This window comes from Triticum urartu, chromosome 3A, assembly GCF_056163025.1.
Source record: "Triticum urartu cultivar PI428250 chromosome 3A, HENAU_Tu73, whole genome shotgun sequence".
NCBI classification, from domain to species: domain Eukaryota; kingdom Viridiplantae; phylum Streptophyta; class Magnoliopsida; order Poales; family Poaceae; genus Triticum; species Triticum urartu.
Window position 1 is genome coordinate 436,028,516 of NC_141875.1, and position 16,757 is coordinate 436,045,272.

The following is a 16,757-nucleotide window of genomic DNA, read 5'->3' on the forward strand; positions in this document are numbered from 1 at the left end:
TGAGTAACCACGAGCCGCATATAACCAACAAAGAGGGTTCTTCCTTGAGATGCTAACACTTTTCTCCGCCGGGAACTACAAACTTTGATATTGTAGAAAGTAGACCACCTCCAACAGACACTAAAATGGGGCAACATGGAATAAAAGTTTACTCAACATTGTATAATGAGACATCAAGGATGTCCTTTTGTGACACTAAAGTACAAGTAATATAGTTGAGCAAACTATAGCATGAACTTTCTAGCAATTCCACACATTAGATTTTACAAGGAAGGTGAAAGACGATATGTTGTATTGATCCTTGGTTTATAAGGGCATACAATGATGCTATCTTAGAAGTGGCACGTAGGATAAACGTTGAAGTGAAGGAGAAAGAAATCATAAGAAAATGTTTGTCTTCCTCTTATTTAAAAGATAATCTCTTAGCACGATACGTCTCACCATTAAAAATAGTTAATTATTGAAGATAAGGCTAAAAGATAACTCATTGCACACATACTTTTATTATCACTTTTAAATACATGTAATACTTAAGATAAGATTATCTTATCAACCACTGAACATGTCCTAAGTGCAAAAAGTGTCTACCATTTTCGAGCTGTTAACTTTCGTACGGAACACTATTTTCACATGAAAAAACATGGCTGCTGTCATCGTAGACACTTTATACTAACATATAAACCGAGGAGCAAACAAGTCATGCTTTACACATGAATGTTTACCTAGCGCGGACCGATTTATCTGTGTTCTCACAAGAGTCATGTCTTTTACCAAGAAAAGACAAAGCATCTGAATTTCTTTGCTGCAAAGCAACAGCCTAGAATGGGCAACCCATCTGTCCAACGCAGGACCGTGCTGCTGTCAAGGACAGCACAACACAACACACGAAGGGAAAATGAAGCACGAAATCAGCGCAGGTAAAAAAAACCCAACTTATACCACTTGCTCGGCATATATACTGACAAACAAAAGCAGTCTGCCGTTTGTTAGATCGCAGGCACTAACAAATTGACAAACCCACCAGCGCACTGTGCCATAAATACCCCTCCGCTCCTCTCCCCCGTTTCTCCTCTCCTTCTCTCTCTTCTTCCTCTTCCTCTCCCCTTCACCGGCCTCCTCCTTCCTCCGCTTCCTCCTCACGCCCCACCCCACCCGCTACCTCGAAAGCCCGAACCCTAAACCCACGCAGAAGCGGCGGCGGCGCGGCCTCCGCCTGTCGCATGCCCGCTGCCTCCTAGCAGCCTGGGCCGCCGGCGATCGCCGGAGTCGGGGAGGGCGGCGAGCTCCCGTGCGTCGGAGAGAGATGGGGGCGGGCGGGAAGGGCTGGCCGGAGACGGCGAGCCGCGGGGTGAGGACGGCCTGGTTCATGGTGGTCATGGTGGCGTCGCTGCTCGTCGCGTCGGCGCCCGTCGTGGTGGCCGCCGGCGACGTGGCCGTCACGCTCTGGCTCGAGGCGCGCCTCGGCTGCCCGCGCTGCCGCGGCCTCCGGGACCACCTCCGGGGGTACGCCTTCCGGAGCTCGCTCGTGGACATACCGCTCCTCTCCGTCCTTCGCTCCTTCGCCATCACCTGTAAGCTGCTCGCATTGCCTCCTTAATGCTGTTTTACTGCGCGAAACGGCGCAGGCGCTAGCAATCCTGGGGAATCTGTGTCTGTCTGGGTCGTGGTTGCTTGCTTCCCCATCCCCCGAGCGTTTTTTCTTTCATTTTCTTTGGACAATGAATGGAGTTTCGTTTGTCCTTGGAGCCTATTTTTGGGACTTTGAGCGCTTCGCTTAGGATTCTCCATATTTTTTGCATTTATGTATGAGGATTTGGTCACCCGAAAGCTACATCTGTGCTTGTCTTCTTTCGCTTGGGGGAGACGATCAAACTTTTAATACTAGTGGACTAGTGGAAGTATAAGTGTCGCCTGTTACTCTTCAATTCTGTACTGGTATACCAATTTATTTAGTAGTTATAAACCGCGTCATTTGCTTAAGTCCACAGCTTGAAACTTGAAAGGCATTTGAAAATTTTAGGTACAGTTACAGTCTACACCAGCCATCATCAGATTCCACTAACCTGCTAGTGTACTTGTGCAGGCGTATACCTCGTATGTGATACTTCTGGTCTCTCTCACGGCCCGTACCTTGGAACCACAACCTTCTGCTCCTTGGCTTCGCTGCTCATCTTGCTCATGAAGGCCTGCGTTTACAGTCCAGCTCAGGACATTGGGCCTGAGCTCTCGCCGTCATTGGCGGACCACAGGCTAAATATGAAGAAGCTATGGGGAATGCCTGCGCTTTTCCTGTCATCCTTGATCTTTGCTCTCGGCCATTTTGTTGTCGCTTACAGAACGAGCTGCAGGGCTCGACGAAAGCTGCTCATCCATCGCATTGACCCTGAATCGGTATGGCCTGTTCGCTTGAATCTCACTGCACATGACGGATTGCTGTTTCTGTTTGGTATTTATATGGCCTTTTCTGCTCCCTTTTCAGATTCTGGCTTACAAGAATGCCTTTCCTGGATGCTACAAGGTTCCTCGGTCGCCCACTCCGCACAGTGCGAAACTTTATTCAAGGAGCGAGAGCGAGACAAAGAGAAAAACTCTTGTGCACGATGACAGGGATATTCCAATCAGTTTTCTTGCTGATAGTGATAGCATGTTCACTGCTTGCCAGGGGATCACTGTACACTACAAAATGTCTGATCCATCAAGTTGCATACCTCCAGCTCCTGAATTGTTTCCAGAAACTAATCATGATGCTGTTTCGTCAAGCATTTCTCCTAGAAGACAGAGGCATGAGAGCCCACCAACAGCTTCCTCGAGTACCCGTCGTCTTTTGCATAGGAGCTTTAGTCATCAGTACCACCAAACATCGTTATATGCACCATTGTTGGTAGAACCGCTGACCTCTCCAACGGTGTCAGATGGCATCCCCTTTCTCAGTCTCGACGACGACAGCTTACAGGTGTGTTCGAGACCTATGGGCTTTGATCTCGAGGCTGGAGAGCACGGGAAATTTGCTGTTGTTTTGGTCCATGGGTTTGGAGGGGGAGTATTTGCATGGAGACATGTTAGTAATTTGCTTGCTCGACAAGTGGGTTGCACTGTGCTGGCCTTTGATCGCCCTGGATGGGGATTAACATCTCGACCTCGCAGAAAGGACTGGGAAGACAAGAATTTGCCAAACCCGTACGAGCTTGAGTCACAGGTGATCCATCTTACCATCTATTCATAGATTAGGTCATAATCTGTTCTTAGGGTTGCATTATGTCACCTAAACTCCTAATTAAAGTCTAGCAAGTACCAACACCAACAGCATTTACCCCAAAGTTGCAGAGCAAATTTATTAATTTATTTTCACTCAAGTGAAATATTTTTTTAAATACCTCCCCCCACAAAAAATTATGGCTAACTAGGTGAAATGTTGTCTTTTCCAAAATATTCTTTGTGATAGTTAATTTTATAGTAAGTGCCATTGCCTGAATGCTTTTAGTTTCCACCCTCAGAGAGACATTTTATCTTGAGAATATTCTGTGTCATTGAGAGTTTGTCTTGTCACTGCAACTTTAAATAAATTCACTTTGAACTACGTAACCTTTCCTCTGTATTTCAAACAGCGTGATCATGTTTTAAAAACACCATTTTGTATGCCCTTGTGCAGGTTGATCTTCTGATTTCATTTTGCTTAGACATGGGCTTGGGCTCGGTCATTTTAGTTGGTCATGATGATGGCGGCTTGCTGGCACTGAGGACCGCAGAAAAGTTACGTGCTTCTGGAGATTCTAGGAAGGTACAGTATTGTGACTTTTCTTCGTCCATTGTAAATCAGCAACTTATCATAATTTTTGGATGGAAGTTTGTCGTCGTTGTAATGATCATATTAAATTAAATATTCCCCTGTGTGTTCCCAGGTTGAAGTGAAGGGAGTTGTTCTTATAGGCGTAAGCTTATCAAGAGAAGTGATTCCTGCATTTGCTCGTATACTCCTGCATACTCCTCTGAGGAAAAAGCACATGGTGCGCCCACTTCTACGTACTGAAATCACTCAGGTGATCAATCGACGAGCATGGTTTGATGCTACCAAGTTGACAACAGATGTTCTTAATCTTTACAAGGTAAACACTTGCATTAGTTTACATTTACCTTTTAATCTACCATGAAAGTCAAACCCTTGTATATAGAAGAATTACAATTTCAAACACAAATGTTTTTTTAATTCTGCCCACATTTAACTATTAATGACTGGCCTAATGAGCTTCTGCATTCAGGCTCCACTATATGTCGAGGGCTGGGACGAAGCACTCCATGAAGTAGGCCGTCTTTCATTTTCCACCGTCCTATCATCAAAAAGAGCAACGGAACTACTAAGATCGATGGAAGACCTCCCTGTTTTGGTGGTAGCAGGCTCTGAGGATGCTCTTGTTTCTCTGAAGTCAGCACAAACTATGGCTTCAGAACTTGTAAATTCTGTAAGTTGTCTACCACTTGTCCACTTCATCTTGTGCAGTCAGAGTGGCCTATATTTCTTCCACAATATATGACATAAATTCTGGCTTGATTTGCTGCATATCTAAATAAATCTGTGTTTTGCTTCTTGTTGTTGTGCAGAGGCTAGTAACTATATCAGGATGTGGTCATCTGCCACACGAAGAATGTGCCAATGCATTGCTCTCAGCTCTTTCTCCGTTCATCGCAAAATTGGTATCATCAGATGATTCATTGCAAAGATTGTAGCATACACCTGTCCATCTTCCCTTTTGAATTTTGCTCTCTTCTGTGCCCTCTACATTGAGTAGATGACCTCTAGCTGTTGCGAGTTGGTGTGAGCCCATGTTAGTTGCAAAGTAGTGGAGCCTGACCCAAAATCTCAAGGGTCCTAGAGCTCCCCTAATTTATTTTTTGGTCATATGTATTTCTGTTCCTGATCTGTTCAATTGAGCAAGTTGAATCTGTACAGCCCATGCCTGCAGTGTTCCAGTTCACGTCTACCCCAGCTCCAGCTGCTTCATTATCATTGACTAACTCCAGCGGAGCAAAATTTAATTAACAGATAGCTGAACAACAATGTGTTAGTTTTTGCTTCGCTCAAGTTCGAACTCAATTGTGTTTAGAAGCCTTCTCAATTGTGTAACATTTTGAGAATTTTACGTAACTTACGCGCGTAGTTTCTGCCTAGTATTCACAATGTAGGTTTCCATTGAATATTTGTCCCAATGATGGTTGCAAAGGGGGTACACATGTCAGCGACATGCTGAGGAGATACTATGACCCTGCATTTGAACAGATTCTGGATGGTTTTATTGGCTGTGTCACCTCCGTGGCTTCACATGCCAACATTACTTGCCTGAGCTGTGAACTGGTGGTTGGTGAGGCGTGTAAATAAAGATGTCCCAGGATCAGCCAGCCTCACGTGGCTTGTGTTGCAACAGAAATTACTCTCTGAGCCTTTACACCATATATTTAGTGCAATTTAATTTGCACACCGCTGCCTTAGAACAAAAATAAAATAAACATCAACAATTCTCATACAGCTCCTTCTGGCGTGCTATTTGCTGGCAGTCCTTCCCTATCCCAGATACATGAAAGTTCAGAGGCTATCTATCCGAAATTATGAATATGTATATAGGAGTACAAGTTTCAGACTTATCAGACGGCAGACGCCAGAGAGTAATAAACCAGCAATACAGTCTCTGTTGTATAGGAAGCACTGAAACCTAGCAGGTTGCTGGCATCATTCCTCAAGTGTCACACAGATTCAAGCGGTCAGCACTAGCAAAGATACGGAATATGAGAGAGATAATAATGACCATAATAAAATGAAGCTAGATAACCTTAATGATTTCTTTGGATAACCTGTGAAAATTCTGCATGCCTAGCAGACAAGAATTTCTATACAATGAAAATTCTGCATGCCCAGCAGACAAGAATTTCTATACAAGGTATACCCTATACCACTTCAAAAAGATTATTAATTTCACCTGCTGGGCATAACCCTATTTCACCATCTTTATCACGGTGGAGACGTGGTGGAGACGAGTCGTGGAGTAGCCATTGGTGATTTCCAGTTATTTTTTCACCATTGGCTTTTTTGTTACAAGCGTGGTTCAACATTCCCCGTTCTACCCAAATTACAGTAAACCGGAAAACGTAATTCTCTGCCTAATTTTTACCTCTTATTTGCGTATCATCTGGTACCCAGTCATCACTGGCGAGAACAAGGTGATCACCATCTCTGATGAGCTCAACCTCGTCAACTTCTGCGCCCTCAATTGTCAGGACCTTAGTGGGCATCATGTCAAACTTCTTCGCACCTAGTTGAAGAAGCTCCTTTATCGACCCCGGCAAGATCACAAGCTTCCCAGCAGTGTTCCCCATCTCGGGGCAGCTGATTGTCACCCTGATGAGTGGGTTGTGATGGGCCTGAGGATAAGTCGGACCGCCTGTTGCCGCAAGACCTCTTGAGAGCAGATGGTCAGTCTCCCGGCGCGGATGAGCCGAAGAGATGACACCAAAAAGAGAGTTGTGGAAGCTGACTTTCCTTCTTTGCGGAAGAACCTTGCTGGGTTGCTGCTCAACATCTTCACGGATCACTTTTTGCATCGAGGGATCACTGCTGAACCTGCCTAGCAACATAGGTGTCACCCTACCATTTGATGTGTACTTCCTTGGTGCTATCACTGATCTAAACAGGTTTTGTATTTCTTCATGGCCTTGTTGCTCAGCTAGAGCCCTTGGGGTCCAGCCGTTGCTGTCCTGCTTGTCGATGTCCGCTCCGTGTCTCAGTAACAACTCAACCATCTCAACGTTCCCGTCACAGACAGCACGGTGCAGCGGAATGTTTCCGTCTTTGGATGGCCTGTTTACATCGATGACATGCTTGAGTATCTGCTTGAGCAGTTCTATATTGTTTTGCTCGACTGCGGTGCAAGCATATAAGCTCGTATCCCCAGATGATAGTTCTGCACCGCCCTTGACTAACAGCTGCACAACCGTATCATGCTTCGCATACACAGCCTCCCATAGCGGAACCTTTCCTTCCGAATCTGGATATTGGAATAATTAAAGGTATAGTTAGCTAAGGGTATGATCGAACCTTAAAAACTCTTCGGGACTGGTATCCAGAATTAATAAGGCACTCTTGTACTAGCGAAGAATAATTTTTTCCTTAAGTGATAAATGCTAATAAATTTCAGAGGAATTATGCAGATGATAGTTTTGCTTCATTATGATGATATATTTATATATATACAACAAGGGACTATCATGATTAGGCATACCCCTGGCATTTGGATCAGCTCCATATTCTAATAGAAGCTTGACACATTGCTCATTTCCTTTGGAAGCAGCTATGTGCTGTTGATCATAAAAATGAACCCTGTCACTTTCCTGCTTAACAAAAATCTTACAGAATAAAGAATACAGACGAGCATACTAACCAGTGCCGTACGCCCATCTTGATCTGACTCATTTGGATCCAAATTACGCTTAAGTAGTTGATGCAACAAATGGTCGTCTCCTCTAGTCACTGCAAAGCAGAGTGTAATTGGCAAATCCAGACGGCCTCGAGCTAGCATGCTCTCGATCTCCTTCAGAACACCCACCATTACGCCGTCTGTCTGCTCTTTTAGTAACTGCACCAAAAAGGGGATCTTAATAAGTCCTAGAACAATCCTTGATGGTATTACAGTTGTTCATAAGCAAACAACATTTGTAAAGCATTGTTATCGTTGTTGGTTATGGCTGGGAGCATCAGAGGAAATTAACCCGAGATAGACCCCATAATGCAACTTAAGGATCTTAGGTGAGCTAGCGATAATTTGGGGACTGAAGTTTCAATTTCACATATTGTTGATGCAGGTTCTAGTAGCGCTGCTCACGATCAGAAACATCTAACAGAGTCCATAATGTGCAATTTTGATAAGAGAGAAGATGAGTGTGAAGAGTAATATGGACAGTAAACCTGAATAAGGTTGTTCATTATGATAGTTCCATCTCCAACATTGGATTGAACAATGCTGAGAAAGGCCGTACGATTCATCCGTAGAAGCTGACATAAGGATCTTGTCCGGACTGTGAATAGTTGAGGCCTATAGCAAAGAACCCCAATTTCTCCAATAACCTCTCCTGACTTGGCCACTCCAACCACCTGGAGATTACCAAATACCAGCATATCATTTTAAGGGCCATTTGAGGCGTAAATTTACTTCAAGTTAAGCACCAAAGCAACAAAGGACTTTACCTGTTCTGCACCATGCTCCGCACCATTTGGAACCTCTACTAATTCCTGAAAAAGCGACATGTTTATTGATTGTTAAAATGACATATACACTTTTTTTTGGGTGTAATAAAACTACTATCAGTATAACTACCTTTTTTTATCTGTACTCTTCTCATACATAACTATATCGACTACTCCCTCCGATCCATAATAAGTGTCGTGGTTTTAGTTCACTTATTATGCATCGGAGGGAGTAGGAAATAGAAAGGATATATCCTTACCACACTACCAGAAACTAAAATGTAGAAGTCAGTGGGTGCTTCATTCTGCAAAATGACGTCCTCCCTAGGTGGAAAATATTCGGCTTTCATCTCCGAAACCTTCAAAAGGAACCATGCAAAATGACAACATAAGCAAAAGTTCAGGGAGTAACTACGTAAAGGAAAGAGTAAATAATTACCATGGCCTCACCAGTTGAAAAATCAGATCATTAGATACTCCTTGAAACAAGTAAATGTTTTGAACCAGATTGAGAAACAGATATTGTGAAATGCTAGATCTAATAGCCTTAGGCAGCGCATCAAGTGTCTCTTGTTGTTGAAGACCTTCAGAATCTGTCCTGAACTTTAAGCTAAGATGTGATATCATCTGATCTTGCAACCGAGGTGGTAGCTGATTCCTAAGTGCAAAGCTGGTTGCTGCTTGAATTGTATCCCGCTTTAGTCGAAAAGAGAAAAAGAAAAAAGATCTCAGAGTCGAGTATTAAAATAATTATCCAACGTATATATCAACCAAAGGTTAGTCAAAGTCAAACGAAACTCACATATTTTCGAGTACGGCTGGTGCCATGGACAACCAAGTTGGTCATGTTGCCAATCAAATAAGCAGTCAGTCCAAGGTTAAAGAACATGTAGAAAATGTTGAAAATCATCTCCCTTATATTCTCCGCATGATAATCCCCATAACCCACAGTGGTAAGTGTGGTGATTGACCAATATACTGATGTTACGTAGCGAATCCACAAGCCCTTGGAATGAAAATCTGGCATGGTATTGCCAATCCATGTTTCCTTTGGGTCTGGGTACCTATCAGCAAGGAGATAGTAGAAGCATGCTGCACAGTGCACGGCAAAAAGTGTGACCTACAAGATAAAATGTAAGGAAATATGATATCATCATTCATCCAGAATATTGAAGTTACAGGAGAATACTCAAATGTTGAAACCACTTACACAAATGAGCTTTGCACATCGAACCCAGAAGTAATTGAAGTGTCTATCCTTCTCCAATCTAGTAAATGAAGAAACAGAGGTTAAACATGGTACAAAAGCATGCAATAGGTCAATCAACAAGTTTTAACAGTACACGTTCAGACTTAGATACTAGTTCAGGACCTCAGAACAGCAAACAAAACATAATTTTGTAAATTCATTCATTACCGCAAACGTACCTAGCAAAGAGAGAGCTGACTCTCCGGAGACGCCATAGACGAAGCATGTTGAAGAATCCATATGATCTGAGCTTTGAAGGTAGCATCCTGCGAGCAATTTCTGATGGGATGGTGGAGGCAACGTCAAGAACCAACCAGCTGGTAGCATAACGCCAAGCAATCCTCTTTGGATCATCTTCCAGCAAATAGGTCAGTCTGTCCAAGTAAGCTACAAAGAAGGTCAGGATGATGTCAACTGCGAAGATTGCATTCACGGCATTATCCGTCGCAGCTAGGCCTCCCGTAGGAATCCGAATGAAGCCAAATTCGAATGGGGAGACCCACGCAGAGTAGACCACAAGAACTATGAGGAAAGTCTCCCACAATCTGCATAATGTTAATACAAGATATCAGAATTTGTTCTTGCAACTACTGTAAAAATGTCTTATTTCTCTACAATAGAGACCAAATGAGCCCACTTAGAAGTTTAAATATATTTATTATTTATGTCGAGTTTGTTTAGCATTATTGCATACTACTTGGCTTTCACACGGCAGCTCAAAAGTTGGCACATATGGTACCAAGCACCTGGGTTCGAATCCACCTTTGCTCTTATCGAAAACTCGGGGTGAGAGTCTAGATGTACCACACTAAAGTACCCACTAATAATTATAAAAAAAGAGACACCTGAGAGAAAAGAAAGACTGATGATTCATGTAAAGACAAATATCACATGGAACGTCTTGTATATATGCCTTTTTTCTATAATGCGTTGGCAGTGCCTACCCTTTTTCACCACGAAAAATCACATGGAAAACACCCTTTCACGAAACATCATGAAACCATGTGAAGAGGTTTTATTGAACTCCAGAAGAAATATTAAATGTACGGGACGTGATATTGAATTAAGTACCAAATTTAGAGCTCAAACTTAATGAAGCTGGGAAGATATTATCATACTGATAAACATCCAAATGAATAGCGATGACCGGTAAACAGCAATTTGAAATTTGCATACTATATCTTCACATTAGAATTTTACATGGACCCAGAATATCACATACAAATGTAAATATTGTTTTGAGAATTTTACATTTGTACGTGCAGTTTCCACCCTGCACGGGCATGTAACGGGACACGTTTTTGTGCATATTAGCAAAATAAAATTAAGAACATTTAACCTTCACAAAAACAAGAGCAATTTGTGGGCGTTTCCTGCTGCTTTCCTTTGCTCTGTTTTGTTTTCGGTTGCTTTGTTTTCCTTTCTATTTTTGGCTGCTTGGCCTTGTGCATGCTTCACACCTTCTTGTTGTCTCTTCTAATACAAAACGAGACGTGTTTTGGTGAGAGAATTTCTAGCGTTTACCCCTAGTTACTGCAGTCTCACAGAGTATCAAATAGTTGTTTGATTGTCTTTTTTTTGCTCCTTTTACCTCGCAGTCATGCCTTATTCATGGTTAAACCCCATTGTGAAATTTTTGGCCAACCTGACATCTGAACCCACATGTAAGACCAATGTGGCAACTGACACGGACTTCACATCCCAAAATATTGGGAAACACTTGTAGGAAGTCTCTAAAATCTAGGGAAATAAATCACATTTCACTAATTTTAACTCCAATTTTGGTTGCAGCCATTCTGTTTTTTTAAGTATATTTATAATCTAAATTTAAGGTATTTTTTCCATTTGTTTGGAATTTGAAAGTGAGTTTATACTCGGAACAAGTACCACATAATATGAAGTTAAGATGAGTGATATACTATTTTTCAAATTTTTGGAGAACTTCTATAATTAATTTTTAATACTTGGTGACATGGCATCCATGTAGCCTTCGAGTGAGGGCTGCCTATGATGACATGTGGGGTCGTCCTATCAGGCCGAGGATAACTTGTTAAATGGGATACATCTGTATCTGTACCAATATATAAAGTATCACTAGGGTGGAATCTAAATAATCTTGACCATTCACTTCAGTCTGATCGTACAGTCCACAAATTAAGTTGGACCAATGGAAATTACTCCATACCTTATAACTTATTTGTTAAATTTGTGGCTAATTATAATCATAATTCATAACTGCAATTTTTTTTCATATTGGTCAAGACGTGCCTTGCATGTACACAATCACTAGTCCTGGATTAAGCACAGGTTCATGTCGAAAAGGGGAAATCTTGTCAAATTGGGTAACAGTTAACGCTGTGTGAGAATTAGGGAGTTAAAAATTCAGACACGCAAGAAATAAATATAGCCATAATAACAATTCAAGCCTGCAAAACTTAGTAAATGATGCAAAGGGCAGTAAACCACTGACCGTAACAAAAGCCGTAAATAAGTAATTAATAATGAAGAAAAGTTTTCGATGTGAATTCCGTGAATGAATCCTTTATTTGGGGAAGGAAGCACTGAAAAAAGAAGGGCAAAACGAGAGCGGGAGAAATGTTGGCATCAAAATCACGATTTCCTTGTCTGTGTTAGAAAAAGCAAGGACTAAAGCAGTCGTAAAGAGACCAGAGCCGTCCAAAGTAGGAAACAAAAAATAAATCAGAGAGCCAGAGAGGACGACTACTCTGTCTATAAACGCACAAACAAATCAATTATTCAGTTGAAGTCAAATCTAGAGAACATAAAGAAATCGAAGCGTTGGTATTCTTATTTTTAAATCCAACGAAGCTTTGAATCCTGTGTTCCACAAAATAACAACAGATAAGAGGCTCTGAAGATGTGATCCAAGAAGAAGAAGAACTTAGAGCATAGCAAATTATAACTTGACTCAGGCAAAGTACTAAAAAGGGAAGAGCACACATAATTAAACTGAGAAATTCACAGCCTGCGTGATAATATGATGTTAAAGCTAGCAACAAATATAGTAGTAAGAAAAAAAAAGGACAAAAATTGCGAAGCCTCTACTTGACAGTAGCAGCTACCATTCATCAATCAATCCGTTAAAGTATAGCTGACATAGCTAAGTAGCTAAGGATGAAGGAGCCGAAGCGGAAACGACCAATGCGCAAGAGGACAAATTTTGAAACCAAGCGCTGCGGAGAGATAGAGAGATGGCGTGGCGACAGAAAGAGGAGCCGAGTAACACTGACGAGGAAGGGAAATTGTGGAGAGCAACGAGGAGGCGGCGTGTCGTTGTTACCTGTATCGGCGGTCGTAGGGCGAGATGATGAAGCGGCGGAGCTTGACGCGGCGGTTGCTCCGCGCGCCGAGGGACGGCAGGATGCCGCTGGAGAGGCTGTAGTGGCTGCCGTCCCGCGACATCTCCCTCTCGAGCGCGTGCGCGTCCCCGACGACGCCGCTGCCGCCCTCGCCCCACGGCCCGCACGCCCGCATCCTGGCGGCCCCGGACCTCGACGACATTGCGGCGCCTAGCTCGCTCACTCACCGGACCCCGCCGCCGGGCCGGGCGGGTTTAACGGACGGAGGGCCACGGAATCTTGCGGCGCGGCGCGTAGTTGTTAAAAAAGTCTGGGTCGGACTCGGATTCTTTCCCTACTTGCGTTGCTGGGTTGGGTTTGTTTTCTTGGGAAGCGCAGCGCGGGAGACGGTTGGGAGTGTCGTGCCGCGGGCGGCGACGGCCCTGGCTCTGGCTGTGGCTGGGCAGAGGCGAGCAGAGGGATGGAGGGAGACGACTCCAGGTCCGGGGACAGTTGGACTTGCGATCACGCGCGCCCCGAAGGTGGGTTTTATGGAGAACGCGCCTCCGCGGGTCGGATCCTGGGCTGCGGCCTGCGGGTCCGGCAGGGACAGTTTCTTTTTTCTTAAAAAAAGTACAGTGCGGCTAGGTCTCAGTTGACTGAAATTTAATCAAGTCATAATTAAATGACATAACGTGCTAGAAAGAAAAAGAAAAACTAATTTTTTTTGCACGGATGTTAATGTAAAATCTCACGAATATAGTATCAACTGAGACTTAACGAAGTCCTATTTGACTGAGACTTAACAAACAAAAAGAATAAATGCCATAAAGATCAAAGTACAGGTCATGTAAACATCGACATGACAAAATTAAAAAGACAACATAACGTTTCTGAACTTGGCACCAACTCCCGTCGCCTGCCTCCGGCAGCACAACAGCAGTCACACCGAAGGAAAAAAAAACAGATCACCTCCTCACCCGAGTTCGATGCGGGTCCATTGATGATATGCAGCTTTGCGGACCTCTAAAGTGGCTTATCAAAAGTGATGCCATTACCGCTAAACGAAACAGACCAGGACAACACCCCCGACACGCCATTGAACTCCAGATCTGGCACCCCACGACGATTAGGACGCTGAAGGCGGAAACCGTACTTGCCATCCATCAACCACGAACCTAGCACACGTTCCATCTTTCAGATGTAGTAGACGCAGACCACAATCTACATCCGGTCCAGGACTACCTCACAAGCTCTACGCCGACATTGGAGCAGATGCCGTCGCAACGACGAAGTCCGATGACTTCACCACAAGGATGCCGCCGCCGCCGCCACGGTATCCCTGCTTAAACAGACTAGTTTAATCCATCACCGTACATAGAGACGATCGCCACATCAGAGAAGAATCCGGAACTTCTTTATTTAACATCACCATCACTGCCGCCGAAGCCCAGACGTCAAACGATCCAAAAAACTAAACTAGTAGGGGCCTAGAACCTAATGCTAAAACGTTCGCACACATGAGATTTGGCGACCCCCTTCATCACCAACGACCAAGCGGTCACCGGCGAAAGGGAGCCATTGGAAGACGGCGCCGGAAGGCCTGGCTCTCTTGGCAGCGGCTAGGGTTTCTGATCACTAGCCAAAGAGCGACTCCAAAGCCCGGCGGGGGACATGTTTGCTTGTTGCCTCCTTCTCTGCCTTTTGTCAACGCGCCGTTTACGTGGTACACCGGCGTGTCTTCGCCCCTAACTCGGCTAAAAGGTAAAAGGAGTCGCACACGTGCGGGCTGGCTCCAAGGTCCAACGCTACGCCCAGTGTTTTCACCCCAGCCCCTTTTTAGCATGCTGTCCGTGTTCTCCCTTTTCCGATCAAACACGAGCATTCGTGTTGGACACTGGATCCGAATAAAGCCTTTTGTTGAAAAGGAGGCGTTTTCGTTCCTGCGTCTCCTTTGAGTTGTTATCATATTCAACTTATTACTAGTATAGGCACCTCTTTTCCTCACGTCCTCCTCTTTCCCGGTACTACTTCTCTTTGCTCTTTCTATATTGTGTGTATATATATGGTCCGCTCCATTGATTCCTTCGGAATGCATTTAGACTGACCGTACCCCCGCTTGTAATTTGGATATGAAAATTATTGCTCAGCCTCGTTAGAGCATCTCCAATTGGTGCCCTAACAGGGCATAACCGCTTTTTACATCACAGGGGCAAAACGGTGCTCCAATAGATGCCCTGTTTGTAAATTTTTTACTCCAAATTTAGGGCAGCTGCTACAAGACGAATCGCTTCGTACGCGAGCCACCAACCGTCGTGCTGAAACATCCTGCGCCGCGCCCACACCTCTACCCGACCACTGCCGACGATGATTTCGGCTGCGAAGACCATGGCTGCACCCTCCCCCAACTCCGTCGGCACGGCGATAGCTGGACTAGTGGATGTCGGAGCTCCGCGGACAGCCGCACCATTGTCACTACTTCGGTCGCCGTCGCTGGCATGTGGCGTCACCAATTTTTCGGTCAACACTTGTTCGACAGACGTCAGCGTGGCCATCTTCATTAACCTTGTTGTCGCTATGACCATGAATGAGTAGTTTTCTTTAGACTATGGGTCCATAGCAGGAGTTAGATGCCATCCTCTCTTCATTGTGCTTCAATACAAAGTTCCCGTGAGCTGCCTCAGCGTGGCTACCGTCTACGCTCCTATGAGCAGCCGCTCGGTTTCGCCCTCCTCGCGCACAAGGTGTTCGATGAAATTTGTACTAGGGTTTTTCTTTATTTATTTTTCTTTTTTTGATGTGCATGAGGACGTAATTTGATGGAGATTTATTATCATAGAAGAGCTCATGTGACTCCAGTCTTTCAAATGTTTCCTCGTCGGATGAGGAATAGGACTTGTCCGAGGAGAAGGTGATACGTGTCAAACATATTGATATTTTTTGATTCTTTCATGCTAATATCATACTACTTTTATAGCAATTTATATTATTTTTCTTGACTAACCTATTAATTTAGTGTCTCGAGCTAGTTGTTGTTTTTCGCATGTTTTTTTTTTGAGAAAATCATTATTTTGAGACCTTCAAACGTCGCGAAGATTTTTGATGATTTTTCTGAGGATAACGAATCCAGAAAGCACCGGAACCTGCGGGTGGGGGGGGGGGGTGGAGGGCACCCAGGGGCCTCACGCAGCTAGGTGAGCCGTGCCAACCTATCGCGCGGACACCTCAGGCAGCGCCTTACCTCCCACACCCCCAAGGCTCTATAAATTCCAAATATTCCGAAATCCTCTGTACATTTTCCCCTTTTTTGCCGCCGCCGCAAGTTTCTGTTCAGACATACTGTCGGAGGGGGAATCTATCTCCCGAGCCATCTTCATTAACCTTGCCGCCATTATGACCATGACTGAGTAGTTTTCTTTGGAGGGTCCATAGCAGTAGCTAGATGACATCCTCTCTCCCTTGTGCTTCGATACAAAGTTCCTGTGAGCAGCCTCACATGATCGGGATCAATTTGATGTAATCGGTGTTGTGTTTGTCCAGATCACATCCCTCGCTGGCCGATCTTCTCTCTTCTCACCTGACCACAGGAGAAGCAGGTATTGTTGTACAGAAAAGAGAAATCTCCAGTTTGCTCTAGGCGAGCCATGCGGCTCGCCTCTAGGCGACGGCTCACGCTGGCGCCATGCTGGTCACCGACGCCGTCGGTGGATTCCGCATCTCGGTTCTCTTGCCTAGGTTCTGCCGATGCGGAGGAGGTGGCGCATGCGGTTGAAGACTCCTCCCTCGACGCCTCCACTCTGCAGTCTTCGGCTGTTCGCAGGAGGAAGACAGACGAGTAATTGGCCGTTGAGTTCTGGGCGGACATTGGCTACCCTACACCGGTGTCTATGGTGTGGGAGAGACCGTCGTCTCGACGGACAGGTGAGGTTTTTCGTGTTTGCAGGTCAGACAAGAACGGAGAACCGTCGCTGGACTCGGCGGA

General features: G+C 44.5%; 2 protein-coding genes across 2 annotated transcripts; one reads left to right on the forward strand and one right to left on the reverse strand.

Annotated features, from left to right (window-relative positions):
- The first annotated feature begins 1,059 nt into the window (after nucleotides 1–1,059).
- LOC125544284 (uncharacterized) lies at nucleotides 1,060–4,944 on the forward strand. The gene is made up of 7 exons (XM_048707905.2): nucleotides 1,060–1,571; nucleotides 2,084–2,391; nucleotides 2,480–3,196; nucleotides 3,650–3,778; nucleotides 3,900–4,103; nucleotides 4,257–4,457; nucleotides 4,597–4,944. The coding sequence occupies exons 1-7, from the start codon at nucleotides 1,304–1,306 to the stop codon at nucleotides 4,720–4,722; spliced, it is 1,953 nt and encodes a 650-aa protein (XP_048563862.2). The 5' UTR covers nucleotides 1,060–1,303; the 3' UTR covers nucleotides 4,723–4,944.
- Nucleotides 4,945–5,791: 847 nt separating this feature from the next.
- On the reverse strand, nucleotides 5,792–13,309 carry LOC125544283 (potassium channel AKT1). The gene is made up of 11 exons (XM_048707904.2): nucleotides 12,778–13,309; nucleotides 9,656–10,021; nucleotides 9,438–9,495; nucleotides 9,030–9,347; nucleotides 8,678–8,923; nucleotides 8,488–8,586; nucleotides 8,228–8,272; nucleotides 7,949–8,134; nucleotides 7,425–7,619; nucleotides 7,266–7,341; nucleotides 5,792–7,031 (listed from the first exon to the last, which is right to left on the reverse strand). The coding sequence occupies exons 1-11, from the start codon at nucleotides 12,996–12,998 to the stop codon at nucleotides 6,148–6,150; spliced, it is 2,694 nt and encodes an 897-aa protein (XP_048563861.2). The 5' UTR covers nucleotides 12,999–13,309; the 3' UTR covers nucleotides 5,792–6,147.
- Nucleotides 13,310–16,757: the final 3,448 nt, after the last annotated feature.